At 46.7% G+C, this 27,477-nt stretch overlaps 8 protein-coding genes across 8 annotated transcripts; 3 read left to right on the plus strand and 5 right to left on the minus strand.

Moving 5' to 3' along the window:
* Nucleotides 1-56: 56 nt before the first annotated feature.
* Nucleotides 57-1,997, minus strand: HO133_002177 (uncharacterized protein; the record flags this gene model as incomplete). The annotated part of the gene is made up of 3 exons (XM_037293104.1): nt 57-412; nt 462-1,877; nt 1,931-1,997. 3 exons carry the CDS (start codon nt 1,995-1,997, stop codon nt 57-59), a joined length of 1,839 nt encoding a protein of 612 aa, XP_037150757.1.
* Nucleotides 1,998-2,836: 839 nt separating this feature from the next.
* On the minus strand, nt 2,837-5,167 carry HO133_002178 (uncharacterized protein; the record flags this gene model as incomplete). The annotated part of the gene is made up of 7 exons (XM_037293105.1): nt 2,837-2,899; nt 2,957-3,231; nt 3,282-3,411; nt 3,460-3,720; nt 3,770-4,967; nt 5,021-5,051; nt 5,104-5,167. The coding sequence occupies 7 exons, from the start codon at nt 5,165-5,167 to the stop codon at nt 2,837-2,839; spliced, it is 2,022 nt and encodes a 673-aa protein (XP_037150758.1).
* A 3,685-nt stretch (nt 5,168-8,852) lies between these two features.
* HO133_002179 (uncharacterized protein) lies at nt 8,853-9,971 on the minus strand (the record flags this gene model as incomplete). The annotated part of the gene is made up of 1 exon (XM_037293106.1): nt 8,853-9,971. One exon carries the CDS (start codon nt 9,969-9,971, stop codon nt 8,853-8,855), a length of 1,119 nt encoding a protein of 372 aa, XP_037150759.1.
* Nucleotides 9,972-10,346: 375 nt separating this feature from the next.
* Nucleotides 10,347-14,296, plus strand: HO133_002180 (uncharacterized protein; the record flags this gene model as incomplete). Its single annotated transcript, XM_037293107.1, has 7 exons — nt 10,347-10,361; nt 10,424-11,128; nt 11,184-12,109; nt 12,158-12,722; nt 12,772-12,993; nt 13,044-14,126; nt 14,189-14,296. 7 exons carry the CDS (start codon nt 10,347-10,349, stop codon nt 14,294-14,296), a joined length of 3,624 nt encoding a protein of 1,207 aa, XP_037150760.1.
* A 555-nt stretch (nt 14,297-14,851) lies between these two features.
* On the plus strand, nt 14,852-15,819 carry HO133_002181 (uncharacterized protein; the record flags this gene model as incomplete). The annotated part of the gene is made up of 2 exons (XM_037293108.1): nt 14,852-15,011; nt 15,068-15,819. The coding sequence occupies 2 exons, from the start codon at nt 14,852-14,854 to the stop codon at nt 15,817-15,819; spliced, it is 912 nt and encodes a 303-aa protein (XP_037150761.1).
* Nucleotides 15,820-16,757: 938 nt separating this feature from the next.
* HO133_002182 (uncharacterized protein) lies at nt 16,758-19,029 on the minus strand (the record flags this gene model as incomplete). Its single annotated transcript, XM_037293109.1, has 6 exons — nt 16,758-17,585; nt 17,637-17,904; nt 18,052-18,518; nt 18,579-18,862; nt 18,916-18,922; nt 18,985-19,029. The coding sequence occupies 6 exons, from the start codon at nt 19,027-19,029 to the stop codon at nt 16,758-16,760; spliced, it is 1,899 nt and encodes a 632-aa protein (XP_037150762.1).
* A 2,983-nt stretch (nt 19,030-22,012) lies between these two features.
* On the plus strand, nt 22,013-22,924 carry HO133_002183 (uncharacterized protein; the record flags this gene model as incomplete). The annotated part of the gene is made up of 1 exon (XM_037293110.1): nt 22,013-22,924. One exon carries the CDS (start codon nt 22,013-22,015, stop codon nt 22,922-22,924), a length of 912 nt encoding a protein of 303 aa, XP_037150763.1.
* A 377-nt stretch (nt 22,925-23,301) lies between these two features.
* Nucleotides 23,302-27,440, minus strand: HO133_002184 (uncharacterized protein; the record flags this gene model as incomplete). The annotated part of the gene is made up of 8 exons (XM_037293111.1): nt 23,302-23,346; nt 23,400-23,698; nt 23,751-26,421; nt 26,469-26,555; nt 26,605-26,838; nt 26,887-26,992; nt 27,041-27,160; nt 27,232-27,440. The coding sequence occupies 8 exons, from the start codon at nt 27,438-27,440 to the stop codon at nt 23,302-23,304; spliced, it is 3,771 nt and encodes a 1,256-aa protein (XP_037150764.1).
* Between the last annotated feature and the right edge of the window lie 37 nt (nt 27,441-27,477).

Raw genomic sequence — 27,477 nt, forward strand, 5'->3', positions numbered from 1 at the left:
CGTGCAGTCTTGGCTGTCACAAGCGTAAGTGTCATTCTTCGTCGTGTACGAACCCATCAATGTCTTGCACTGCTGATCCCTTGATGTACATTGTCCGCTTGCGCATTGGAGGCTTTGAGAGCTGTTTCCGCAGCTCTGTCCATTGGGCGCAGAGGCATCGGGGGGACAGGTCGCGTTGGTGCCACTACAGGTCTCCTGCGGGTCGCACTGGCCGGTACTGGCTCTGCATACTGTACCGGCGCTGGAGAGTTGGCAATTAGTGCAGCAGTCCTCGTTTGAGGGATCGCAGACAGCGCCATCCTTGAATTTACAGGTCGTGGCGTCGCAGCAGGCGTTGCTACCACAATTCGCGGTGCCCCCGCAATCGCAGTCTTCGCCCTCTTCGACAATGCCGTTGCCGCATTGTTGGCCGCTGATCGTTGTAACACCTTTATTGTCGGATAGGCAGGAACTCGAAACACTATTGCGGCCAAGGGCAGAGCAGATATTACCGACAGTGCAGGCGCTGAATGCCGATATGCCATCCACCTCATAAGGATTCATGATGTACTTGGACCCCGCATCGCAGGTAGTGGTGCTGAGAGGGCAGCATTGCTGGGAGTTGACAGTCTCGCTTGATGCACAGGTCTGCGAATCGCAGTCATGGACGGCTCCAAAGGTGTGACCGGATTCGTGGGCAATGACTTGCCATTCTGTGGAAGTCTTTGCCACCACATTGGCACCACTGACGACTTCTCCCGAGCTGTTCGTTACATCGTTCACGCAGAGTTGGCCAAGCCATGATAAACCGACCTCAGCACCAGTTTGACAAGTAGTCAAAAGGGTCCAATAAGCATTGCTATCCGGGTTGTCACCTCGCCATTGCGAAAACGTATTGAGCCGATCTGTGATAGACGTATTGCCTCCGCAGCCAGTGTTCCATGGCGTAGCAGCCGCTGGGGTGCCAGGGCATGTCGCGTCGCTGACAGTGAGATTCTGGAGCCCCAATGAGATATTGAAAGTACTCTCGTACACATTCGAAGCTGAGTTGATCTGAGTGATCACATTAGAGTGTGCAGTTTCGGATGAGTTGAACGACCCAGTGTAGGTGCAATCGGTAGCTACACCAATCAAAGCCACTTTTCGTGTTGTAGGACAACCAGCTGAATTACCGATAGTGCTTTTCAGATTGACACTTCCAGAGTTACCCCCAGCAGGGATACCGCCAGTATCAATTTGTCGCTTCCCGAATAGTGAAATGATCGGTGCAGCGCCCCAAGATCCAACGCTGCGTTTCAGCACGGTTTGCTGGGGGTCGGAGTTGAAGTGTAGTTCATGAGATCTGCAGGAACCTTGAATTTCGCCAGACCTCCGTAGCTCTGTGTGCCCGTTCAATGGTCTCTTGTCGATGTCTGAATCCCGGAATATGACCATGTACTCGTCGTCAGTTAATTCCACCTCAGGGTCCAATGCGTGCTTTGTAGAGATGTAATTGGATCGTAATTGGATGTGGTGATGGTCGTGCATGATTGTAAATGCGCCTTCAAACAACGGGTCGGTTCCATCTCTCCGAATGACTATTCTGGCCCAACCTATCTTCGTCCATCTCCCATCATAATCCTGGGTCCATGCATCTCCCTTGAAAACTTTGTGCGCTCGTCGATCGATCTCCTCTGTGCGTACTAATTCGCCGTCCTGTCCTAGATACTGCACCGACGCTCCTTTTGCAATTATATCATGGTTCGGTTCCAGAGTAAGCTTCACCTGCTGCCTTTCCTGGTGAAGGTCGAAGAAGAGGTCGAAGTGTGAGTAAGCATGTACCCGGGACGAAGGCGTGCCAATTTCAGCGTTCTCGACGAGGGTCAAGTAGTTTAGAGGTTTTCTGCTCAGGGAATGTGCTGCAGCAAGCCATTAGCTTACAGTCTGTATCTCACAGTAGAAGAGTTCGTACTTTGGACAGAGGCAAATAGAAGGCATATCGTGCTGACGACTGTGCCTATTCGGCACGGCACCTTCATAATCTGTCCAGAAGAAGTAGCAACAGCCAAAGACTGTGCTTGAAAGTTGATCCAGGAGACCGACAGTCAAGTCAAATTTGCAGGCGACTAAAGCAGATCTCTCAAAAGGTTTCTAGAAGAATAGGTGGGTGTTGATGGCAACGCAAGCTTCAATTTCGTGAGGAATTTCTATTTCATAAGGCTTAGAGGAAGAGTCAGCCCTGGTGGCCCCAAGGATCCGAGAGATCGCATGCACTCCGCACCAAGCCGAGGCACTGCGACAGAAGACCAAATGAATGGCTTGTACTCTTTGACAACAGCGAATCAACTTCGAAACTTTGGCCAGATGAGGTGAAGCAATGGAACAGGGGAAGTGGCGGTTTCGTCAAGAGCACGACAATGAGGGGACTCGGGGAGGGTCTATTGGCGTCTGGCAGCCAAAATCGGTACCCGCGGTAACTGGAGTGTGTCTATTTACGGAAGGTGACGAACGTCCAGGGGTCTGACAGGGGGCTCCTGGATGCGACCTAAAGTAAATGTGAGCTACACTGCTACAGTATTGTTTTGTACTCCGTTGATACTTCACCACCACTACACCAGCCAGCGACACAGAGTCACAGACATGTATGCAAATGCATTCGCATCCACGAATATCATCTTCATTTCTAAGAGTTGGAACCTGGCCGCAGTTTCCCATATTTTCTTTCAATTATCTTAGGCTATTGTACTGGTTAAAGACCTGCTTCTCGGTTCATATCTACTGGCGTAAAATTTTTGCTTGGCTATCAACGCTCAATGTAGGAAGCAACGCTCAATACCCTACTCCTTAAGACACTATGCAATGATCCCAAAGCAGCTTTCTACTTCTTCCGTGATGCCTGGACTATCTCGATGATCTTGTCGACCACACTTGGGTCCGAGAGCTAGGGCCAGAGAGTCAGCATGATGAGCGCGGGAAGAAGCTGCATCTAGACACTCACAGTAGAGGTATCCCCCAATGAATCCTCCTCTCCGGCTAGAATCTTACGCAAGATGCGCCTCATGATCTTACCCGACCTCGTCTTAGGAAGATCATCAACGACGAATACTGCTTTCGGAGCAGCAAAAGGACCAATGGACTTCCGAACTTGAAGCACCAAATCTTTCTTAACCTGATCGTTGCTTTCGTTGCCTTCTTTGAGGGAGACGAAGGCATTGACAGCTTGGCCTGAGAGCTCGTCGTGAATGCCCACGACTGCCGCTTCTGCAACTTGGTCTACCCAAAGTTAGCTTCTGTCTCTGTGCAAGACAATCGTTTTCACTCACGATGCTCGATGAGAGCTGCCTCGATCTCCGCTGTTGAGAGTCTGTGCCCAGAGACGTTGACCACATCGTCCACGCGGCCTCGGATCCAGTAGTAGCCTTCATGATCTCGGCCAGCGCCGTCACCAGTGAACTGCAACATGTAAGCCGAATAACAACGAGGAATACACAGCTGACTCACGTAGTAGCCCTTGTATACGTTAAGATATGTATCCATGTATCGCTTATGAGCACCCCAGACGGTTCGAGCCATGCTAGGCCATGGCTTTTTGATAGCCAGAACACCCTCTACGTCGTTGCCATGTATTTCTTCCCCAGAGACTGGATCAATAATCGCGGGCTCGATACCAAAGAAAGGTAATGATGCGCTTCCAGGTTTAGTCGGGGTGACACCACCCAAGGGTGTAATCACGTGGGATCCAGTCTCCGTTTGCCAGTATGTCTACCGTCTCATCAGCTGTTACAGATTGCTATGCGCATGCTTTACTCACATCGACAATATGAGCCTCCTCCTTCCCAACAATCTCAAAGTACCACTTCCAGACTTCGGCTGCGATGGGCTCGCCAACCGATCCCAAAACTCGAAGATGCTTCATTGGATGCTTGGCGTGAGAATCGCCGGCTCGTTTCAATAATCTCAGAGCTGTTGGGGCTACGTAGAATTGAGTAACCTGGTGCTTGTCGATTACCTCCCAATATCGCGAGAAATTGGGATATGCCGGAGTGCCTTCGAAGACAACAGTAGCAACACCAAGGAGAAGAGGCGCGTATACGACGTACGTATGTCCAGTGATCCAGCCAACATCACCACCACAGAAGAACTTGTCGTTGTCGTGGATATCGAAAACATACTTGCCAGTCGCTGCTGCGCCTAGCAAGTAGCCGGCTGTGGTATGCATGACACCCTTCGGCTTGCCCGTTGATCCCGAAGTGTATAGGAGGAAGAGCGGGTCTTCCGAGTTCATAGGCTCGGGAGCGATGTAATTTGGATACTTCTCCGTTTCCTCATGCCACCAGAAGTCTCGCCCGCTGGTCCAATTCTTGGATAGATCGGCGCCCGTGCGTTTGAACACTAAGCAATGTGTGACGTTGGGGCATTGCTTCAATGCATCATCAACTATTTTCTTAGTGCCAATTATTTTGCCGCCTCTCTTGCCCTCATCACTAGTGATGACAACCCTGGAATTGGCATCAATCACCCGATCTCTGAGAGAATCCGAAGAGAAGCCCGCGAAGACGACCGAATGAACAGCACCAATACGGCTACAGGCAAGAAAAGATATCAAGGCTTCAGGCACCATGGGCAAGTAAAGGGCGACTGTGTCTCCCTTCTTCACGCCCATCTGCTTCAAGACATAGGCAAGCTGTGAGACTTCCCGGAGCAGCTCCCCGTATGATATTGTGCGACCTTCGTTTGGCTCGTCTGCTTCGTATATGATGGCTGGCTTATTGGGATGCTTGAAGGCATGACGATCGACACAATTGTACGAGGCATTGAGCCTGCCCTCGAGGAACCAAGCGTTGTCACCATGGGTAAAAGACCCGGAATGAACAGTCTGAAAGTCTCTGTCCCACGTGAGGAGATCCCTTGCCATCTTCCCCCAGAACTTCTTTGGCTCCTCGATGGACTCTTTGTACATCTTCTGGTATTCTTCCATGCCGCTCAGGTGGGGCTTAGCTGGGTGCTTACTGCTGGGGGTCAACGATCGCAAGGAGAGGGTTTGGGTCTCGTTTGAACTCACTCAAACATCTGCTTAGGGACATGGTATGTATCTGGGCTCCATGGTCAGCAGAGGTTCTTCATCCAAACGCTTTCTTCATTTACCAGTGTCTTTCGCCTCTGCAACGACCATGGGCGCACCAGGCGGTTGAACGTCTCCTTCGCTCATGGCTGGAGTTCGCTATGGGTTTGCGAATAGTTCGAGCAATGGACTCAGAAAATATGATGGGTGTGTGAGAAAGAGAGATATACAATGCAAATGACTGGGTATTCCTGTTATTGTTAGTCGGGAACCTTCAATTTTGCAGCTGCAGCAGTAAGGGAAGCATCATGAGATCGGAGCAATGGGAGCACATGGATTTGGAGGTGTTATTGGTATTGATTAAGTCCGGAGAAACGGGATCTCGGACAGACCCCGCAGAATAGGGCTACTATCTACCGCGGGGAAACTTCGTTCGTCCACAATGTCTTTCATTAATCTTACCTGCACCACCTGTGGATATACGAATGATGTTTTTGACTATGGAAATGGTACATGACTTCCTGCTGCAGGTACTGGGTAGCCCAGATTTTCCGCTCCACTGAACCCAACCTCCCTACATCGAATTCTAAACTCCTAACCTCCGTCTACGCGTTTTCCGCCTACCGCCTACGTACTTCTGCCGCGACTAGCTATATGTATATGTCCGTCCTCATACAGCTCCATACCCATCAACCAAATTTCTTGCACCTCTCCCCAATCACTCAACACCACAAGGGCAGCCTTCCGGCCCATTTCATTTAGACCTGTCTTCGTCCTCCATAAGACTGGCAATGTTCTGGAATGTGTAACGGACTGCATCTGTGAAGGAACATCCACTCCATGCTTTGACATTTTTGACGCACTCGGCAACGCTGCTGCAATAACCAATCAATGTGTCCGTGCCATCGATCGTGACCATGAATCTCACTTTGTTTTGAGCATAGAGGTTTTGCGCATGCCCTACGTTTACTCCGTCGCGCAATCCTGCCATCTCAATAGCATCACTGTTCAAGATGCAATTACTCTGGTCTGGGCGAAAGCCGATGTGGCAGTCGCAGGGTAAAGATCAATGCCGTCGGTGATGATTGGTGAGTAGGCTCCTTCGGACGAGATCAGGCCTGTGATGCTAGGAGATCGAATGGATTCATTGCGTTGAAGATATGCGTTGTCCTCTTTGCGCCGGATCCGAGAGCGCTCGTGCCAGTGTCGTAGTCTGTAGTGATATGTCCAATGGAAACGATGGTGCCACGCTGAACAAGATCTCGAAGAGGATGCTGCGTTTCCGGAGCTAATATGACCATCTTCAATGCAGAGGGAGCTTCCTCGTCGCCATAGACTGATCCTAGAGACAACTCTGCAGAGTTTTGCATGAGACTAGCGTCTGTTTACCCCAAATCCATATAAGAGTCCTGCAAATTTTGTTTCCCGTGGACGCAGACGCGAGCATTGATCAAAGCTCTGAAAGTAAACATCGAGGGTGCTTCAGCTGTAAAAGATATTATAACATTGGGTAGTTTGACAAGGACTATGGAGCGAAAGAGGAATAGGAAAATCTTGCAGTCCTGAGTTGGTTGTCACGATGGGCGATGAGGCTATCCTAGGTCTGTGCAACCGATTGATGAAAAGCCGGGATAGCGTCCATAGCATTAGAGAGATAAAGACGGGAAAGCACAGATCTGCGATTACTGTATGCGAGACCATGATGAGTACTTTCATAGTCAATGTCCAGGATCTAGCTTCCCTTGGCTGAAGGGGTTGACGTTCGCGACGTCAAGGCTGACAGTATGTTCCCTTGGTTCAATCTTGTATGGTCAATTATATTGCAAAAGCTTGGCTCTGACATGTGAAGCTGAAGCTCATCATGATCATCATCATCGGGGTGATATTGTGACATGGTGATAAATAACAATTCTTCTTACAACGATGTCATAAACAATGGAAAAGTATACAAAACTCATTTTCTGCCTCGAGTTCCAATTGGGTTTGACTTGAATCGCCCGAGAGGCCCAGCAGAAGCGACCTAGGGTGATCCTGTGAGTTAGAAGACCAACCCAGACCCTATATATGTATAATTCAGTCCTGCCAGCAATGGAGTCTGTACACCTATAATCTAGTCTTGCCAGCAATGAAAGAAGATTATTATACAATAAACTGGTGGCGATTTATCATAGAAATTAGGTGAGATGTAGGCATTTTGGTGATGCTAGCCCTAGCCCTAACATTGCATTCCCAGATAGATTGCACTTATAGATCTACCACGCGGGTGACAGAAAAGCCTGGACACTAACCTGCATTAAGCTAGGAGATCAAGGGCCGTCCCACATACAATTTCACACCCAAATTTCCCTCTCTTAGTTCATACTCGTGCGTTCGAGAAGTGAGCTACTTGATAGAGCGAGGACACCAATAGATCTTTTTACTTACTGGGATGTCGCTTGACCTACTGGTGTCCTCGCTCTATCAAGTAGCTCACTTCTCGAACGCACGAGTAAATGAGTGTGGAATTAGTATACCTGAAAGGATCCAGGCTATTCTAGACGGTGATGGACAAGTGACAGGCTATCAATGGAAAAACATGGTATTTACGCATAGAAATTTGGTAAGAAAAGGCCGTAATCTCCATTTGATTAGTGTCTAGGCTTTTGCTACTTATGGTGCTTAAAGCCCCAACCTGCGAAGCAAGCTTAGCAGTAAAAAACAACTTACTGAGTATTAATTTTAACTATATTTAATTCTTAGAAAGATCCTCTAAAATCTTTTAAATCTTTTAAAAGCTTTTTTAAAACTCTTTAAAAGTTTATATTAAAGGAATTATTAAAGTAAGCTCGAAATATAATTATTTTAATAATATTTAATTAATTTCAAATTTACTTTAATAGTTTCTTCGATATAAACTCTTAATTTATTAAAAGAGTTTTTAAAAATTTAAGAGATTTTAAGAAGTTTAACTCTAGAAATTAAGAGAGATATTATATATTACGTTTCTAGCGTAACTTAATATATAACTTTCTTTAGCTCGTTAATTTAATAGCGTTTAAGAATAAGATAATATATATTATAAGCGTATTCTATATCTTCTTTAATATATTATTTAATTCTATTATCTATTAAAGTCTAATATATCTTAATAGAGATATCTACTATTACTTAATATCTTCTATTTATATAGTTATTCGATATCTAGTTATCTTATTTAATATATTATATTAATATTATATCTATATAGATTCTAATAATATATATTATTTAAAGAGATATCTTTTATTACGAGTGTATTCTATATCTCTCTTAATATATTATTTCACTCTATTATCTATTAGAGTCTAGCGTATCTTTAAGGCCCATTGACGTGACATTTGTATCTTTCCTCTTTTGTTAAATGCGTAACTCGCTTCATTAATAAGAGCGATGCGCAGTCCTTGACAGGTTGATTTTTGCCCTTACAGAGCAGGCATGTCTGTTTAGACATCCTTCTTTTTCTTGACTCCGAAATTCTAAAGGTCACTAATTAATGCAGAGCTTGCTGCTGCGTTGGAGCGTCACGTACTTGATCGAGAAGGGGCCGTTCACCGTTGACGCTTCAAAATCAGCAATCGTGGCATATTCAAGAGGCAATGCATCAAGCCTTCTGTTAGGACTGAACCAGGGTGGATCATAGAGTCATGGTTAACGAGGATGTTATTGATGAGGATTTATCTCTAGGCATTACCATACAAATAGTGGGAGTAAGGGTGCTAGGCCCAAATAGAAAGGTAGCCCAACCTGGAGTTGAGTGGCCTGTGGCTACCTATGGTTGTCACACTCGTGACACCTTCGAGCCATGAGCTTGTTGTCATCCAACAAGCCTTGATTCGCTCTCTTCGACGTGACAGAAGTCTTGATTTGTGTCATTACAAGTGGCTCCGTCTGGATCTAGCTCAAGGACCTGCCAATCGTAGTGAACATCCTGGGCTTCCGATAGTATCATAATGATAGCTTGAGCTATCGTCTCGAAATTTTGAGTTGCCAATGCCATTACAGATGGCCCGGCACCACTAAGGCAAGTTCCAAGAAGCCCAGGGTACTTGTCATATCGAAGCTCTAGTAGCACCTCACCCAACCCTGGGACTAAATTAGTCCGATAGGGTTGATGGAGCCGGTCTCGCATTGCTTCTGAGATTTTCGCCGCATGCAAAGGTTTCTCGCCAAGTAGAACGGGAAGTAAAGCGCAACGCTGGAGATTGAATATAACGTCCTCGCGGGTGTAGCTATATGGTAGCTGACTTCTTGCCTCCGCCGTATTCGAATGAAAAGTAGGAACGACTATAATAGCCTTAATATCTGAATTGAGCCGGTAATGATGGTAGCATCCAATCGATAGAGGCGGCTTATGAATTGGTAAGAGGCTGGTGTCTGTATCTCCAGAAAGCTTAGGTAAGACCTCGCTCAGCGGTATCTCTATACGGGCGATATCCATAAATGCTCCGATAAAGCCACCAAAGAGAGCAGGGGCGATGTTATCGGGATGCCGCTCAACCATTAGACAGTAGTCAAACATCCTTTCCTTAGATAGACCTAGATCGCCTGCTTCATTGCCTAGCATTACTCCAGCAACTATAGCAGCAGCTGAAGATCCCAGACCTCGCGAGAGTGGGATTGCTGTGATTAATGTGACTCTAGTAGCAGAAGGAAAGGCTTCTTTTCCATGGCAACGTAGTACATAGAGCGCAACTTGAGTGACCAAATTCTCATGGACCAAAGAGCTCAGTAGTTCCGAACCCTCGCCTTGGCATATGATTTCGCAATTCCATGGAGCCGAGCTCAAGCTTTCTTGACCCAAGTCCTTTATTTGTAGCTCAAGAAAGTTGCCGAATCGTTGAGAAGCTGACGGTGCGGACCTGAGGGCAAGACCAAGAACGTCAAAACCAGATCCAAGATTTGCCGAAGTGGCTGGGACTCTGATTATTTTCATTGTACCTGCTACCGCTACGTTAACGATTGCTAAGATAGAGACGAAATAAGGACGAGGGGAGTTGATAGTAAAAGAGCAGAAGAGCAGAGGTTTTGAAAGCTCGCTAAGATTGAATGAGGAGAATTATTCCCCGGTGTGCACAAAGCTTGAGAAAGTCTTGGCGGAAGAAAATCGCGAGCGTGCTTAAAGTATCCGGCCGGGGTGCTGCATTAAGGTACCCCCCTGTCACCCAGCCCGCACCTAAAAGCGGCATCCTTGGCAGATTAGTGTCTTCTTCTCATGCCAAGATTTTTACCAATTGTTCCCCTTCCTAGACTTGCCTTTTCATCACAGCTGCCAGCACCTTTGGTGTTTGATTAAGCCTACGGGCTCATCATGTCTCAACAACAGGTGAATTGAATTGGGCCCTCCCTCTTTTTAGGTATGTTATCTAATCTGCAATTGGGATACAGCATGCGCCTGGGGGTTACTACAGCGGAAAAAACAAAATCCCCGACATCAAGACGTTCGTAGCAAGTCTAGATAAAGATAAGAGGGAGAGAGATGAAAAACTTGATGCTCTCCGCAAGCTCGAGCAGCAACAGGGCCAACAGGGGCAAAAGGGTACCAGCGATGCCACTCCGCACAAGGAAACCCACGCCGGCGAACCGGGTACTCTCAAGACAGTCACCGACCCGACAACCCAGAATCAAGTCCAAATTGAAGATGTCAACAAGGAATTCATGAAAGCTGCCGAGGACCCCCAGCTATCAGTCCCAAACGCGAACCTCGGCAAAGAAACCCCCGTCAAGACCGATGCCCATCAAAGCAACCCAGAATACAAACACAACCAAGACATAACCGCCCCACCTGATCCTGTGGCTGAGGGAAGTACTTCAGATGTCCCCATTCACGGGGAGAAGACGAACATCTTGTTCCACCCAACACCTTCGGTCAGCTACGAGCCCATGTTCGCAGCCCTCGAGACCAGAGCTTCAGGGTTGTGCATTGGAGTCTTCATTGCTATCGTGTTGCTTGGGAAAATGTTTGGCGGGTCGTTGAAGGGGCTGATCCCCACAGCAATGTGCATTGTCTCTGGTATATTCCTCTGGATGAAGGAAGTCGTCCGTAGTGGAAGAGAAGTCGAATGGGCAAGTGAACAGTCGAGGGGAGAGACTGTAAGCGTTGAGACTCTGTTAAGCTGGAACTTGTGCATGTGGCTGACCGGTACAGGCGACGGCCAATCTCCTTCCAGAATCTGTTGAATGGATGAACACATTGCTGGGAATTGTCTGGGGTTTGATCAATCCAGATATGTTCGTTGGAGTGGCCGATACTTTAGAAGATGTGATGGGTGCATCGGTGCCTGGGGTCATAGAAAATGTCCGCGTAGCAGAGATCAACCAAGGAAATAATCCGATCCGAATTCTTAGTTTACGCGCTCTGCCAGACACGCACGTCAAAGAGTTGAAGGAGAGCATCCACGAAGAGAACAAGAAGAACAAGGATCCACAAGAGGCTGCCGCCGATGAGGAAGGAGGCGACTATTATAACATTGAAGCATCATTTGCATATCATGCCAAGCCGAGCGACCCCAACGATACATCTTCTAAAGCACGGAATATGCATATGCAGCTGGTGTTCTATCTTGGTATCAAGGGGCTATTTGGCGTCCCGCTACCCATTTTCGTGGAATTACAGGGAGTGGTGGGTACGATCAGACTGCGTCTTCAGATGACGCCTGAGCCCCCTTATTTGAAAAATCTGACCTTCACCCTGATGGGCTTGCCGCAAGTCCAAGCTGGATGTGTGCCGATGGTATCGAAGGGGGTCAACATTCTCAACCTCCCTCTGATATCGAACTTTGTCCACTATGCTATTGGAGCTGCGTGCAGCATGTACGTTGCCCCCAAATCGATGTCCATTGATCTTGGTGCAATCCTACAAGGCGACGAAATCGCCAAGGACGTTCTTGCATTAGGTGTCATGTGGATTCGGATCCACCGAGCGATAGGTCTGAGCAAGCAGGACAAGCGTGGGAGCAAGGGTGGAGGCTCGGATCCATATATCACCTTGACATTCTCCAAATATGGAAAGCCAATGTACTGTACACGTGTGATTACTGACGACTTGAACCCGATATGGGAAGAGACCGCAGCGTGAGTACGTGGGACTGACCTGGAAGTCCTGATGTTAATTGACGACAGATTGCTTGTCGACCCCGAGTACATCAAAGCTGATGAGCAACTCAGTGTAGAGTTATGGGACTCGGACCGCACCAGCGCTGATGATATTGTGGGCAAGGTCGAGCTTTCTATGCAGAAAATGATACAGCATCCTGGTAAAATGTACCCCCAAGTATCAAAACTTACAGGGATGGACGCCGATAGCGAGATGCCCGGAGAGTTGCACTGGGAGGTGGGTTACTTCTCGAAACCGAAGTTTAGGCCTGCCCTGCGAACTGACGGCAAAAATCCCGATCTTCCTAACTCGCTCAAAAACGACCCAGAGCTACAAGATGATAAAGGTACATTGAACAACGCAGACCAAGATGCTGTAGCTCACACTCCTCCTGACCCTTTGTGGCCAAGCGGTATCTGCAGCGTTGTTGTTCATCAGATAGTCAACCTCGAGCTTGAGAACATTCAAGGTAGTAACGGGAATAGGAAAGGCAGAGAGTATGAACCGGCAAGGGATGCTGGCGAGAACACGGAAGAAGTAGGCAAGCAGCTTCCAAGCAGCTACTGCACCATTCTGTACAATGATCAACTAGTGAGCATCTCTTACCTTTTATGCAGTATGGCTACTAACATCACGTCAGGTATACCGTACTCGAGCCAAGGTTGTCAGCAGCAAGCCAATCTTCAATGCTGGAACCGAGAGATTCGTGAGGGATTGGAGGTCTGCGATCGTTACAGTCACTGTCCGTGACCAGCGCCACCGGCAGCATGACCCTATCCTCGGCATTGTGCCGTTGAAGCTGTCCGATATTCTGCAGACTAGCTCTCAGGTGACTCGCTGGTACCCACTCGATGGTGGCATTGTATGTTGGACCAATAATTTTACATTGGAATCGCGTGCTAATTTGATCAGGGTTTTGGACGGGTCAGGATCTCTCTGCTATTCAGAGCTATCGAGACTCGCCTGCCTCCGAACATGCTGGGATGGGACGTTGGCACTTTTGAATTTACTTCCGACAGAATCCTGGCCCTGAATTATCATAGTAACTCGAAATTGAAGATGAGGACAGGTGGCAGCATTGGTCAAATTAGCAGAACACAATGCCAAAAGCTTGCAGAAGGCGACGGCATGTATTGGGACATTGCCAAGAAAGACGGTAAAAACAACGTGCGATTGCCGGTCAAATTCCGGTATCGATCACCTGTTGTCTTTGAATTACATGTTACAGGGAAACGAGGCGCGGCCGCATACGCTGTCATCTGGTTACATCACCTTGTGGACAGTACCGAAGTGGACATTAACATACCCATCTGGACCACCAAGAATGGTGCCCGCCTGACCCAAAACTACATAACGGAGGATAACATTCGCGCCAAAGAAGTCCCTGGCCTGGAAGACACTGAAGAAATAGGCCGTCTGCAATTTCGTTGTCAGTTCAAAGCTGGTATTGATGAGGACCATGAGCGATTTGTTGTCGACAACGATTCGCGGGAGACGTTCGAAACTTGGGAGGCTTGTCTTGCGGAAGGCGTTCGCGAAAAGCGTGTGACCAAGGAAATGCCGCCGAAAGTGCGAGAGCTACACGATCAGTCTTTGACTGAAGGCCGCGATGTCCTCAAGCAAGCTGACCCGGAAGAGCGAAAGAAGTGGCTTGCGAAAGATGGCCAGGACTGGAGCGGTGCTTTTACGCATGATCCGAAAGCTTACATGGACTCACAGGGCCGTAAGCGAGCAGAGCCTGGTGTGGATAAGCCTGTCCATGATCCTCACGTTCCAAGCGACGACGATGACCACATAGGCGACGAGGGCGATGACAGCGATTCGGAGTCTGACATCGGCGTACAAGATGCGGAGAACAGGGGGGCAGGGAAAGACATGAATGGGAGCGCTGCTGAGGGAACGACACTACAGGACGATGAGAAGACGAGGGCAGTAGCGAACAAGAAGTCCGAAAAGAGAAAAAATAGGGGTTTGATGCAGTGGAAACCTGTCAGGGTAAGTCTTGGTTCTCAGCAGAGCGCTTTGGGCTGAAGGCATGCTAATCACGTATTGTACAGAACCTTGCATTTGCGAAAGACGAGGCTAAATTCTCAATGAAGAAGATGCAGCATAAGATCACCGGAGGGTTGGGTGGAAGAGAACCTGGAGTGGAGACAGAAACTTGAACTTTTCTGCTTCTTGCTTGCTTTTCGGCGATTGTAGTTATATCAAGGAGGACTTGCTGGTCCAAAAGAGTCCTACAGTATGCGTTGTAGTACCATCGTCCTCCTCTGAAACCCTCACAAACCTACTTATTTCGCCTATTGCAGCGTGTTACTTGTTAGCAATCGTAGGTTTGCTCCTACTCATGACTTGGAATAATTGGTGATGAGAGTTCACCTCGACCTGCCCTAATATTCCAGTAAACTTAATATGACCAAGTATAATTACACAAAGGAGATTTTATATTTCCGATCCCGCCACGCTAGAATCGAAGATTGAACGTATATCTCGAATAGAAGGTATCATCCCGGTTTATCTGTACTAAAGAATAAGAAGTTATGGTTGAGCTATTAAGTTGTCCCTCGCGAAAGACGTAAAAATTTATGAAAAGGGAGCTAATGGTTATATTTGTATTGACACTTAGCGTTGGCTGAGGTTGAAATGTATCCTAACATGAATCATGATGGATTAGAAAGCAACACTTCGCTTCCTTCCCACTTGTGAATATTGACACAACCATGGACAGCCCAGAGCCCCAAGCTCAAGGCGGCGACGTCGAAACCCCAACGCAGCAGCAAGCTCGCCTTCGCCGCGAGCGACGTGAGGCCAAGATCAAAGCCGGAGGTTCTGCACGATTAGAGAAAATCACCAACCTCTCCGGCAGACAGAATCTACCCGGTAGGCTTCGTAGTCTGCTTGCCCACCCCCTGACCGATGGCTAATACTGTAGAAAGAACCTCCTCCTGGCACACTCCCCTCCTCTTCGCCCTCCACGCACGGCGACCCGGAAGAAGTCGATCTCTCCACCCACCCATCCGCAAATCGTACCCCGAACTCGAACAATGGTGCTCCAACGGAAGCGGATATACGTGCGCTCCTGCGGGGCGGGGCTCCTCAGCCTGGCGCCGATGGTCAGCAACAGCAGGGGGAAGAGGATCCGATGATGAAGATGCTACAACAATTCATGGGCGGTATGCCCGGTGCTGGAGGACCAGGAGCGGAAGGAGAGGGCGGGTTGCCGCCTGGTCTGGCGGCTATGATGGGGGCCGGTGGGATGGGCATGCCTGGCACGGGTGGGACGCAGACGAAGCAGGAGGATACGTATGGGTACCTGTGGAAGATTGTGCATGCTGTCTTTGCCTTGGTACTGGGTATCTACGTTACGGCTACGTCGCACGCATTTAATGGGGATGTCTCAAGAGGTGGCGTTGCGGGAGCTGGACACGAGGGGGGTGTCAACGTGTTTTGGCTATTTGCAACGGCGGAACTGGTACTGCAAAGCTCGAGGTTCTTCCTGGAGAAAGGAACCGGCAGTCAGCTGGGAGGGTGGATTGGGATTGTGGGGAACATGCTGCCGGAGCCGTGGAAGGGATATGTTAGGTTAGCAGCGAGATACAGTGGGATCTGGAGTACGGTCGTAGAAGATGGAATGGTCGTCGTTTTTGTTCTTGGGTGTGTGGCATGGTGGAAAGGTGCGGTCGGGTAGGACCGTAGGAGTGGAGCCAATCAGCCGTGTATTTCCACGAGGATCAATGAATTCGACCCCGTTCTTGCTGTCATGTCACGAAGAGGCAGCAAGCTAAGGAAACCAATAGACATCCAAAACAGCCCAAATCCCGAGAGGCTGGGGGTGAACATGTAGGCCTCTTTGGGAATAGCTAAGGTACCTTAGCAATCAATAAATGGGCAAATTGGGGAGATGTATAAGAGGCAAGGCTATATCTTGGGGTGAAGGAATATCATCTCATAGATCCTTGGCATCCACGAGCCCACGGTCTGGACGATGGTGATATGCAGTTGTGAATTGTTTCCGCATTTACTATGACGGCCCATACGTGCTTCACCTATCCTATTCCTCGCTTCGAGTTTGCCGTTCAGACCCATGATTACACTCAATGCGTACCGGCATTGCCTGCCCTCCAACCCGCTCATTGCCTGTGGAACACTACTACATGAGCCTGCCTAGTCTCTTGCATCAAGAGACCTGACCTGCGCTTCCGGCTGATTCACTTGTCTTTCTTCAACAGCGTCTTGCCATAAAGTTGTGTGTCTCGTGTTAAAGTGGTGACATCTGAAGCGCTGGTCTACAGGACTGTGATGACTCGATAGTCGGCCAGAGATATTTTCAAGGGAGCAGTTGTCAGCAGAAGATGACTTTCTACCGCCTGCCAGGCTAGTGTCTAGGCTGCAGAGCTCAAGATGCTACAGGCAGTATGGAGATCACTTAACCGTAACCGAACGCCTAGACAAAGAGACTATCGAGCACCATTGTGGAGAGATCGATGTTGATGTTTCTTCGACAGTAGTCATAAATCGGGGAGGATACCGTAGTTGCGAGTTGATTGGCTGTTACAATACCGTCAAATGCTTCTTCTTATCATACGTCGAGCGAAAATTTAAGAGCCCGACTGCCAGAGTTGTTTGTCAACCGGACAAGGAATGGAAGCGCTCGTGGGCACCCATAGCGAAAGACGGCAGGGTTGCACCACATGCTTGGCACTTGTCTCCCTGGTCATTCTCATCACCCTCGCTATCCCATGCCTCATCGGCAAGAGAGCTTCCTTGCGTAGATAGGAGGGCGTGGTCGGTCCTAAGACCAGCGTGATCCGGAGGGTAATGACTGGAAATTTCACGCTCAAACTGACCAATGCCGTCTTGCTTTATCTGGCGATCCTCCGGCTCATCGTCAGAAGGCGCGACATCCACATCAGCAATCTTCCAATCCTTGAGCACATCTTCCTGTCCTCTAAGCATCCTTCCAATGTCCCGACCAGCGCTGGCCTTTCCCTCACTTGCAATCATGGACATGTTTGTTGCGCAAAGGTTGAGCAGACTGAGATTCCAGCCTGATTTTTCTGGATGTAGCTTTCGGAACAAGGGCAACACGGCTTCTTCAACAAATTTTTCGGCCAGGACGGTGATATCCTGGGCAAGACTTTGCACGAACGATGGCATGGAGCTAGATTTGGATATGCGAGTGAGGTTCCTTGAACGTGTTCCGTCAGGATTGAGAGGCGGCCGAGGGCGAGTGGAGAGTCGTAATGTATTGGGATGGGCAATCCACCTTCGGGATGCAGTGGCCTTGGTATCACGGGCAAGGCCTTCTTCTTCTCTTTCGAGGGCTATACCAATATCTCTCTCATCCACCAAAGAAGTCAGGTCCAGGCGCATTCGTTTGATGAGACTGACAGACAGCATTTTCAATTCTTTTTTGACCTGCTCAATGTCGTCTAGCCTGATGTAGCTGTCTTCCTACCCGCGGTATCAATAACGATACCCTAAGTGACATTGATCGTAGCTCACAATGCTAATTTGCTGGGGCACTTCTTTGGCTTTCGCTACCTCCGTGTCATCGACGCCATTGAGCAAACCCCAGACCTTATCTCCCAAGTCTCGTGGGACGCCCGGACCAGCAAGCAATCGGCCCAGTGGTTCCGGTCCCATACCTTCAAGTATGCGAACATCTCGCACATGTACATTCTCCATGGTACCACCATAGACAAGGCCAGCATCAAAGGCCGCTGGACGTCCTAACACGTGTTTTCTGATCTTTTGAGCAATTTTGAAGCCACTTGATGATTTCGGAGTCAGCATTACTGTTTCGGGAGGGAATCTGGGTCCAAAGACATGTCTTAGGAGCAGAGAACTCTTGAGACACGCCTGATGACTCACAAGACAGCATGAATAGGGAAGAATTGCCTCGGAAAGTATAACGTACATGCCGGGTATTTTACCAATGTCATGACCGTCAATGAAATCAATCACATTGCTCCTACCATCTCTAGGATCAGGGTTATAGGGCGGAAGAAGAGTCGTCTGACCCTTTGGCTTATTGAGATTGCCTACCAGTTTTGATATGAGCTTGTTGGTGCCGATGCCGACTGTACAAGTGTAACCCTGTTGCTCCTCCAATTGGTACCTCAAGTGCCAAGCAAGATAAGATCCGAGACGCAGACGGAGCAAAAGATCGACTGATTCATTGGAAGAAGAATTATTTGCGGAGACAATCCCGGATGCTGGAATCGTTGAAGCTGCAGGGAAGGTATGACCAAATACGCGCGATGCATCAAACGGGAAACCAACGGTTGGATCATTATGATCCAGGTGAAAGAAAGAAGTGGTCAAGTCATTGTGATTGAGAAGGGCAGAGTTGTAGTCGACAAGATCAGTGACATCCATAAAAACCTGCTCTGACTCAGCCATGGTGTACACGACGCCGCTCTTTGTCATTGTCGAGAGGCCTACTTCGTCGAAGCCGAGCCTCTCGACCTTATTACTCCAACTGTAGCCTCTCAAGAAATTGTAGTTATCTTTGGATGCATTCCGGAAGCGAGTCAAGTCTTCGCCGAGGACTAGTATCATATCGGGGCACATTTTCTTGGCTTCCTGCACAAGCTGTAGCTTGTAAAGGCCTCTTCGTCGAGCTTCATAGTTGCAGGTGACGATGATTTGCTTCTGTTGTACAGCCAGGGGCAGAAATTTCCAAGCCGGATTTCCTTCCTTTTCGAAGACAGCGGCATAGAAGCAATCTTGATCCTATCAGTTAGCATTGAAGAAAGGGCACCTTGTTCTTCTTACGGACCATAGTCCTGTCACAGAGATGAGCCACAGGACAGGGAGTGCCAGCCCTAAGGCCATCAATTTGGCTTACGAAATGGATGATGACTCTCCCATCGCGCCTCTTAGGAGTCTGCATGATGATCGTGATACCGTCAGCTTCAAGGTCAGAAAATTCTATCCTTGGCAACCTGACTCATGCCCGAGAATCAGAAGCTATTTCTAGTCTTGACGTTGGACTGGGGGAGGAAGAACTCATGCTTGGCCTCGGAGATTATATACCTATCTTACTCGTTTCTACCCCCATTTGCACGTTACCCCACGCTTTTAAACCCGATAAATCCGATATAGGTAGCTATTACTACTATAGCTATTACTACTACTTATTTAAATAGACTACTATTATAATATAATAATTATTATCTATAAACTTAATATAATAGAAATTTCTATTTTAAACTTTAAACTTTTTAATAATAAATATTATCGATTTATGTAAATTAAAAATAATATAATCTATAAGAAAAATAAAATAATAGCTATTAATATTTAGAAATAATATAAAGTTTATTTATATAAATAATATTAAGTTATATTAAATTTAATTAATAATTATAATATTAAAAGCTATTTAAAGCTAGAATATTATTATTATAAAATTAATATAATTTAATTTAATTTAATTTAAATATATAATATAATTATATATACTCTTAATCTTATTAGATTAAAATTAAGATTAAAATTATTAATTTAAAATTATTAATTTATTATTAAAGCTAAAAAAAGATATATAATTTAATATAATTTAATATAATTTAATATAATTTAATATAATTTAATATAATTTAATATAATTTAATATAATTTAATATAATTTAATATAATTTAATATAATTTAATATAATTTAATATAATTTAATATAATTTAATATAATTTAATATATTTAATATAATTTAATATAAATAAGCTATTAATTTAAACTATTTATAATAATTTTAATAAGAGAAAGTAAATATATATATATATATATATATAATTTAATATAGATAAGTATATTTAAATAAAAGATAAATTTTATATCTAAACTTATTTAAAAATAATTAGATATTATAAAAATAATTAAAAGTCTTAATAAAAAAGATATTTATACTTTCTATATTAAATTATTAAAAGTTTTACTTATTATTAGATAATAACGAGATAATTTAAAATATACTTAAATATAATAAGATAAAAGAAATAAAAAAAGATAGAAAAGATTAAAGATAATAGAAAAAATAAGAGAGTTAAAAGAAATAATTAGTATATCAGTATATATAAAAGAATAAGATAGGGCTGAACTAGAAAACCTTGAATTTGTATGTGCAGCCAATCATAAATTCGGGGTTATTACGCCTTTTGGCTAGACCGGCTGAGTCACCGCGGGTAAACAAATTAGCGTCCGCAACCATCAAAATCTCTTACTCTACTTTTAACCCTTTAATAACTTTACTATTTTCTATTAAAATTTTATAATTATTTTTTTAAATTATAGAGCGAATATTGCGCTTTTCAATGACGTAAAATTTTCAAAATTTGATTCTATAATTATTAAAGGGTAAGAACCTTAAATATCGCTTATCAAAGTTCGACAGCCCTGATCAAAAAACAGGTGCACATTATTTAATTTTAGAATAACATTTTCGTTTTCTATTCAAATTTCGAGATTTTTCTTTTAAATTATAGAACGTAATGTGGGCTTTCAGATAAAAAAAGGATCTTAAAATTTGGTCTTATAGTACTTCAAAGGTAAGGAATTCAAATATCGCTCACCAAAAATCGCTCACCAAAGACCGCTCACCAAATTTACTCGACAGCCCTGATCAAAAAAACCGGTTATGAATTTAATTCATAGGCCTTTACTCGTATAAAAGAATAAGATAGAGCTGAGCTTGAAAACCTTGAATTTGTATGTGCAGCCAATCATAAATTCAGGGTCACTACGCTCTTTGATTAGACCGGCTGAGTCATCGCGGATAAATAAATTAGCGTCCGCAACCATCAAAAATATCTTACTCTACTTTTAACCCTTTAATAACTTTACTATTTTCTATTGAAATTTTAAGATTTTTTTTTTAAATTATAGAACGAAATGTGGGCTTTCAGATAAAAAAAGAATTTTTAAATTTAGTCTTTTAATTATTAAAGCGCAAGGAATTCAAATATCGCTCATCAAAGTTCGCTCCACAGCCGGACAGCCTTGATCAAAAAACAGGTATACATTATTAGATTTTAGAATAGCTTTTTGGTTTTCTATTAAAATTTTATAATTTTTTTTTTAGATTATAGAACGAAATGTGGGCTTCTAGAGAAAAAAAGAATTACTAAATTTAGTCTTATATATATGTAAAGGCAAGGAATTCAGATATCGCTCATCAAAGATCGCTTACTAAAATTTACTCGATAGCCCTAATTAAAAAAATGATTATGAATTTAATTCATAGGCCTTTACTCGTAGAAGATAAAATAAGAGATAAAAATAGATTTATTAAATAATCGATAGATTAATTAAATCTAGAAAATAGTAAAATAAATATTTAATTATAGAGCCTTAATAGAAATAAAAGATTATCATTATTATATTAATTTATTACATAGAGTTGGTAAATAATAGGCGTTTTGGTGTTGCGTCGGATTTACTGGACAGCGTATGACCGCTTTCCCACACATCTAGCCCTAGAGAAGCCCTCCAACGGTTGACCGGCTCAAGCTCAAGGCAAAAACAGCTATGCGAGGAATCCAATCACGTCCTCGGTTTTTCTTAGATCCTTCGCCTTCCCTTCTTTGTTCGTCCACCTGTGTCGCTAAGACTGAGACCTGCATGCGCTTTCCTTACCTTATTTTTAGAGTATCCGTCCACCTCGCTTCATTTAAAGAAAAAACAAGAAAAAATTGTTTCTCGAGAGCTTCAAGGCGTCGCCTGAATATATCATTGTCCTTTTGTTCCTCTAGCCCCCCACTCTCGACGCTGCATCTTCAGCAGCTCGCAACGACATTTCTACCCAATCCTTCTCCTCCAAGCCTTCATTTCCCATCCCTCCCCACAGTCCCCCAAACATCTTTCGAGGCAGCAGCCGTCATGATACTCTTATCCATGCGCTCGCAAGACCCGAGCCCCAGCCGCCAGAGCAACGACTCTTACAACCCTTCTCTCCCAGCCAGACGTAGGGACACCTCACCCCACACATCCGAAATTCGAAAACAAGTAGCAGGGGCAATGCTGTCCGTCATGCCATCAACGAGGCCGGCAGCACCCAAAAGACCCAAGCTGTCTCTCCAAACCTCCACATTGTCCTCGCCAGCAGCTCAAAGGTCAGCCGCAGTCACCAGCCTCTCTGCTTCTACAGAGTCTCCCACCAACCGGAACACTTTTGCGAACATTCTTGACGCCCTTCCCCCTACACCGACGTCTGCCATCCAACCCCAGGTTCATTTCCCATCCTCTTCGACTACTTCGTCCGCCTTCCCAGGAATTTCTCCTTTCCATAATGACGCTCCTTATATCCTCCCCATTGGCACTCACAGCATCCTTCGCAACAGTCCCTTACCCCGACGGCATGTATCTGCTGCGTCAACCAGGGCGCCGAGACGGATGTTCCCACCCGTGAAGCGAGTAGCCTTCCAAGAGAGACTAGTCGAGTTTATGCCTACCCCAGTCATTGAGGGACTTTCAGACTCTGAAGTCGAGACTTCATCAACGGAAGATGACCACAAAAGAAGACGAGAAGTCATCGAAGCAGAGGACGGCCATTCGACGCCTATTCATGGAAGGCGCAAAAGGCGAGATTGGGTCTGGAGACCTGTGGAAGACGATGCATTGACATCGCATGATCTTGTCTCCGTCGGAAATGACGCCGGGGCTCCACCAGTGCAGGTACAAGTCGATGTGATAAATGTGCAGCCTGGCTCGGGGACGGGGAAAGACGATGTTGCCGTAAGGCAATCCTCGACAAGGGAATCCTCAACACGGGAACGAGGATCTACCAATTAGCGCACCGAAGCATCCACATCTATGATGCCACGACTATCTACGAAGTTATGAGCCTTGAATTGATACCCACCTCGCCGACCTAAAGGGGCCAGCAGTATGAAAGAGATGATGGAAGTGAAAAGTAATACTGGGCGATTACGATTACGATGACGATGTAGATACGCACTGTAGATATTTCGCTTACATAGGTAGCATGAGGAATCTATTGGAAGTCTGGCGTAGTCTATTCGAAGAATGGCTCGATGCCGAGCTGACATTTCGAGAAATTAGCTGGATCAGATAGGTTCTTCAGTTCTACGCTGTCAATGATTGTTCGGTGCTCTTACATGACCGCTCAAGTGCAATACAAGCTATCTCTATAATTAAGTCTCTTGCGTTCAAGGGGTCGCTCTGCTCATGGCGATCAAGCGCTTCACTCCAACCTGATATCCGGTCAGCCTACTTCTCGAATTAAGATTCAACATGATCAACCCACCATCCAGTTCCCACACTCATCGGTCTTGTTCGTCATTATTTCTACATGTATGGCTTGTGCTTGCTCAAATTCCCTGGCCTGTATCGCTTGCGCTAGCTCTGCCATATTCGCAATTGTATCTGCCTTGAGCAGATCCTCGTTGTTGAGGTGATCGAAAAGTATATTAAGCCTCTTCTCCGTGTCATTAACTTGCGCCTTGAAGGAGGATGGTGCTCGTGACTTGACACGCTGCATATCTTGATTGAGGATTTCGTAGACGGGGTGTGCGTTGGATGGAATATGACTTCGGTCTCCAGGGGCTAGATACTTTTAGCGGCTTACCCTTTAAGGCGTGTCTCCTGTGGTACTTACGGTATTTCGGAGAGGGTAGAGCGGACTTGCCCTGGGGTTGAGCAGTCCCAGGCCGAGAACCTTGAGAGGACGCTTGTGGTGGTCCTGAAGGAGCCGCGGTGGATCTAGGTGGGGGGCCAGCTGATGGAGGCGGCTGTTGAGATGGGTTCTGCAAGGGAGTATTATAACTCTGCTGCGGAGCATACGGATTAGCAGGCGGCGGTCCCTGTCGATTGCCTCCAGGCAACATTGAAGGATCTTGCGGATTTAAAGGTGCTGCGGGTTGCGTAGGTTGCGAGGGGGCATAGCGGTTACTGGGCGGCGGAGCAGATGGTGGAGCATTATACGGTGATGGTCCACGGGGAATCATGGGGTGTTGGTGAACAGGCAGATTGGAGGATGACGGCGGAGGGGCGTAAAGATTTGCAGCAGATGAGGGTCTCTCGGGCTGTTGGTATGAAGCTGGATTCGTAGAAGGTGATGAGATCCCTGACGGCGGGGGGGCAGGTCCTTTGGGCGGTGGACCTACTAGTGGTGTCGACCTCGGCGGCGCCCCAAATGAAAGCCCAGTGTTAGGCTGCGGTGCTGGTTGGTAGGCCGTCGACGCATTTGCACCAACGCTTGGGGTCCCGCGTCGGGAAGTAGGAGCTTTGAAGAAGCTTTCAGGTGTATCGTTCCAATTACTCATGTTCGGAGCTTTGGAAGGGGGCGGAATTGGAGGAGACACATTAAGATTTCGTGGAGGAGGCCCGAGAGGCTGTTTTTGGTATGAAGAAAAGGTGGGTGCAGGTGCAGGTGCCAGCGCCGGCGGTTGTCCTGGCTGATACCCCCCAGAGCCATTGTAGCCTGGCGCACCATTGGTAGGAGCGTATGGCTTCTGAGGCTGAGCAGACAAAGCCGGTGCGTATGGGTTGCTTGAAGCAACGGGTTGTCTAATAAGACTGGGCTGCTGCTGCTGCTGCTGCTGCTGGAAATCCAGTTGTGGTACTCGCTGCGTTACGCGCCCAGTATTCGAAGGCTGTTTAGGTGCTGATGCCGGTGCGGCTTTGTGTGTAGCTTGCTGTACTCTGCTCTTTGCGACCTCTGCAGCAGGATAGTTGCTAGGCAATAGTTCAAGGTACCTCTCCGCAATTTGAAGCTGCCCATGCGCGGAAGCAATATCGGCGTACTCGATGTATTTGTCGTACAGAGAAGCGAGCTTCCAATCCGACGTTATCCCTCTATCGCTGTCTCGATAATGAGTAACCTTGCGGAATATTGTGACCTTTTCAATAAAACTTTGCAACGAACGTGCGTGAACGGAGAACGGGGAGTCTTTGCTCGTTTCTTGTAGTCCTGCGCCCTCGTTCTCTTCCAACTCCGCGATCCAGATAGAGACAACCTTCTCCAATTTAGAACCTGCAAGGTAACAGAACGAGGCGTCTTTTCGAAGATTGCTATCGTCCCCCTCGACCTTAATCTGCTCATCGAGTCTGTCTCCGAGTGCTTCGCAGAGGTCAGGGAACTCCTTGCTATCGGCGTACGTGCAAAGAGTCGCCATTATCTCTTTCCAGCTAGATAAGTCTGCATTGTGTACCAAATCCCAAAGATTCTTGCCGACGACAGATGCTAACAGGCGCAGATAATTCGGACCTCCGGCCTTTCGATTAAAATAAGCCTTCTGCGCCTTGTCAATACATTCCTGACCTCCGCAAATGGCGATCATGAATGCATCCGATAGCCTGTCCTCTTGCAAGCATACATCCAACGCCTTATCGAATTCTCCAAGCAGCAGTGCTCGCGTGATTCTTTGATCCGGTTCAGACTCTGAGCCAGAGTACAGTTGAAATGGATTATTAGTCTTTGCACCTTTAGTGGCTGCAAGTTCGGAAAGAAAGCTGTCGCCGTCAGCGCTGTTATCGAAAAATGCCGAGAGTCGATTGGACTTGGACGCCGATGGTTCTTTCAACCCTTGAGGGTCTTCATCCTTTGAACCATTCATTGAAAGCTTCGAAACACCATCTGCTACCTCGTCATCTTGGCTTGAGAATCCAAGGTAGTCCACGAGGTCCTTTCTTGGACTCTTCGACGTCAGTGTCTTGATGACCCTCCAATCTGCCTTTTCCGCGTCAAATGTAGCTTCGGAAATTCTGATTTCACAGATTCCACTTAGATCATTCTCCTTCAACGCTGCTTCGAATGCCTCGGTCGACGACGCAATACCATCGTCAATTGCAAAAGTGGAGATGCGAACCATCGATCTTTTTGATGTCTCCGATGCACTTCCTTTGAAACTGACAACCTTCCCGCCAAAGCCAAATGATGCACCGCAGGGCCTCTGTAACCATTTGGGTGCTTTTTGGAGGTTGAAGCTCGTGCCTTGGGGCTGTGATTGCGCTTTGCTGAAGAAGTCATCGTCGTCCACAGTCTGTGAGTGACTGCCAGCGGGACCGTCTGCCTCAGGTTTGGTGCTTTGAATTGACTGAATTGCGATTCTGCCGTCGAAAGAAGCTGTAGCAACAAGACCAGGATTGTGAGGGTTCCATCTTGTTTGGAATGCCCAATTGGTAACAACTGGAAACTCGCCGTACGAATCGCCTGTTTGAGGATTCCAGCAAATGTTTCTGTTGTCTTTTCCAGAAGAGAGCAGCAAATCACCATCTTGTGAGCACCAGGAGAGCGAGAGTACACCTCCATCATGGCCTTGCAGGACCTAATAGCGTTCAGTGTGCCTCCTCGTAATATACAAAGAGTACTTACCCGCTCCGGGGCGTTCGCGTTCCTCAAATCCCATACTAGGATGACAGGATCTGTATCATTAGGAATGGCAGTGATAAGCCGGGTGGTCTGAACGAAGAATAAGCCACAGCCTTTACAAGTTTACGGTGTTAGATACCTTGACTGGATCCCAAGCTATTGCGCTGACAGGCTTTCGGCCCAGATTGTTCAGGGTCAGACTTTCTCTCTTGTTCTTCACATCCCACACGGTCATTGTCCCTCCGCTACTGCCCGTGGCTAAGATGTGTGCTGTTCTTTTATTCCAATCAAGGCAGTCGAAGTCGTCAGCTCTGGCGACTGCATTACCCATGCGGAACGGACTTCCAACGTTATTAAGATCGGAAATGAACAGCTAAATCAACCTCAGCTGCCGAAAAAGACATCTAGATAATCAGCATACCTCGCCTTTAGCTCCCACAGTAGCTAGCAGCTCTGACCGAAATGCGTTAAACTGTAGTGCTTTAATAGCGCCGCCGTGTTTTGACGTCCGTGATTTGAAGGCGTCCCTGGGAGAAGGTAAGACTTGAGCATGGGCATTGGACAACGAGCCTCACCCATCCCCACTGAGAAGCTTGTCGGCATCCCATAGATCCAGCGAGCCATTTTCCAGCGCGCCAGCAACTATGCCTCTCGATTGATTGTCGTGCCCATTCGTCCATGCAATGTCGTTAAATCTAACCCAGCAAATCACTGTCAGCAGTTTTCTTGCAGACGTGAGAAGAGGGGCAATGATTTGGACACTTACCGCGAGTCAGTACTTATGCTTGCGGCTGGTTTCAGTTCACGACCCTGCTGAGGACTGTCCAGGTCCAGGTCCCATAGCTCAAGTTGCGTCTCATTGGAAAACCCCTCATCAACTGCCCCGGCCTTGGTACCAGTAGCGAGGAAATGTGAAGATGTGCCGGATGACCAGGCGAACGTAGCTGTCCTTGGGATCTCTCGTAACCCAACCATGTTAAGCCGTTGAGCGCTTCAACCGATGTGTTCGTGG

Source organism: Letharia lupina, assembly GCF_014066315.1.
Source record: "Letharia lupina isolate WasteWater1 chromosome Unknown contig_14, whole genome shotgun sequence".
NCBI lineage: Eukaryota > Fungi > Ascomycota > Lecanoromycetes > Lecanorales > Parmeliaceae > Letharia > Letharia lupina.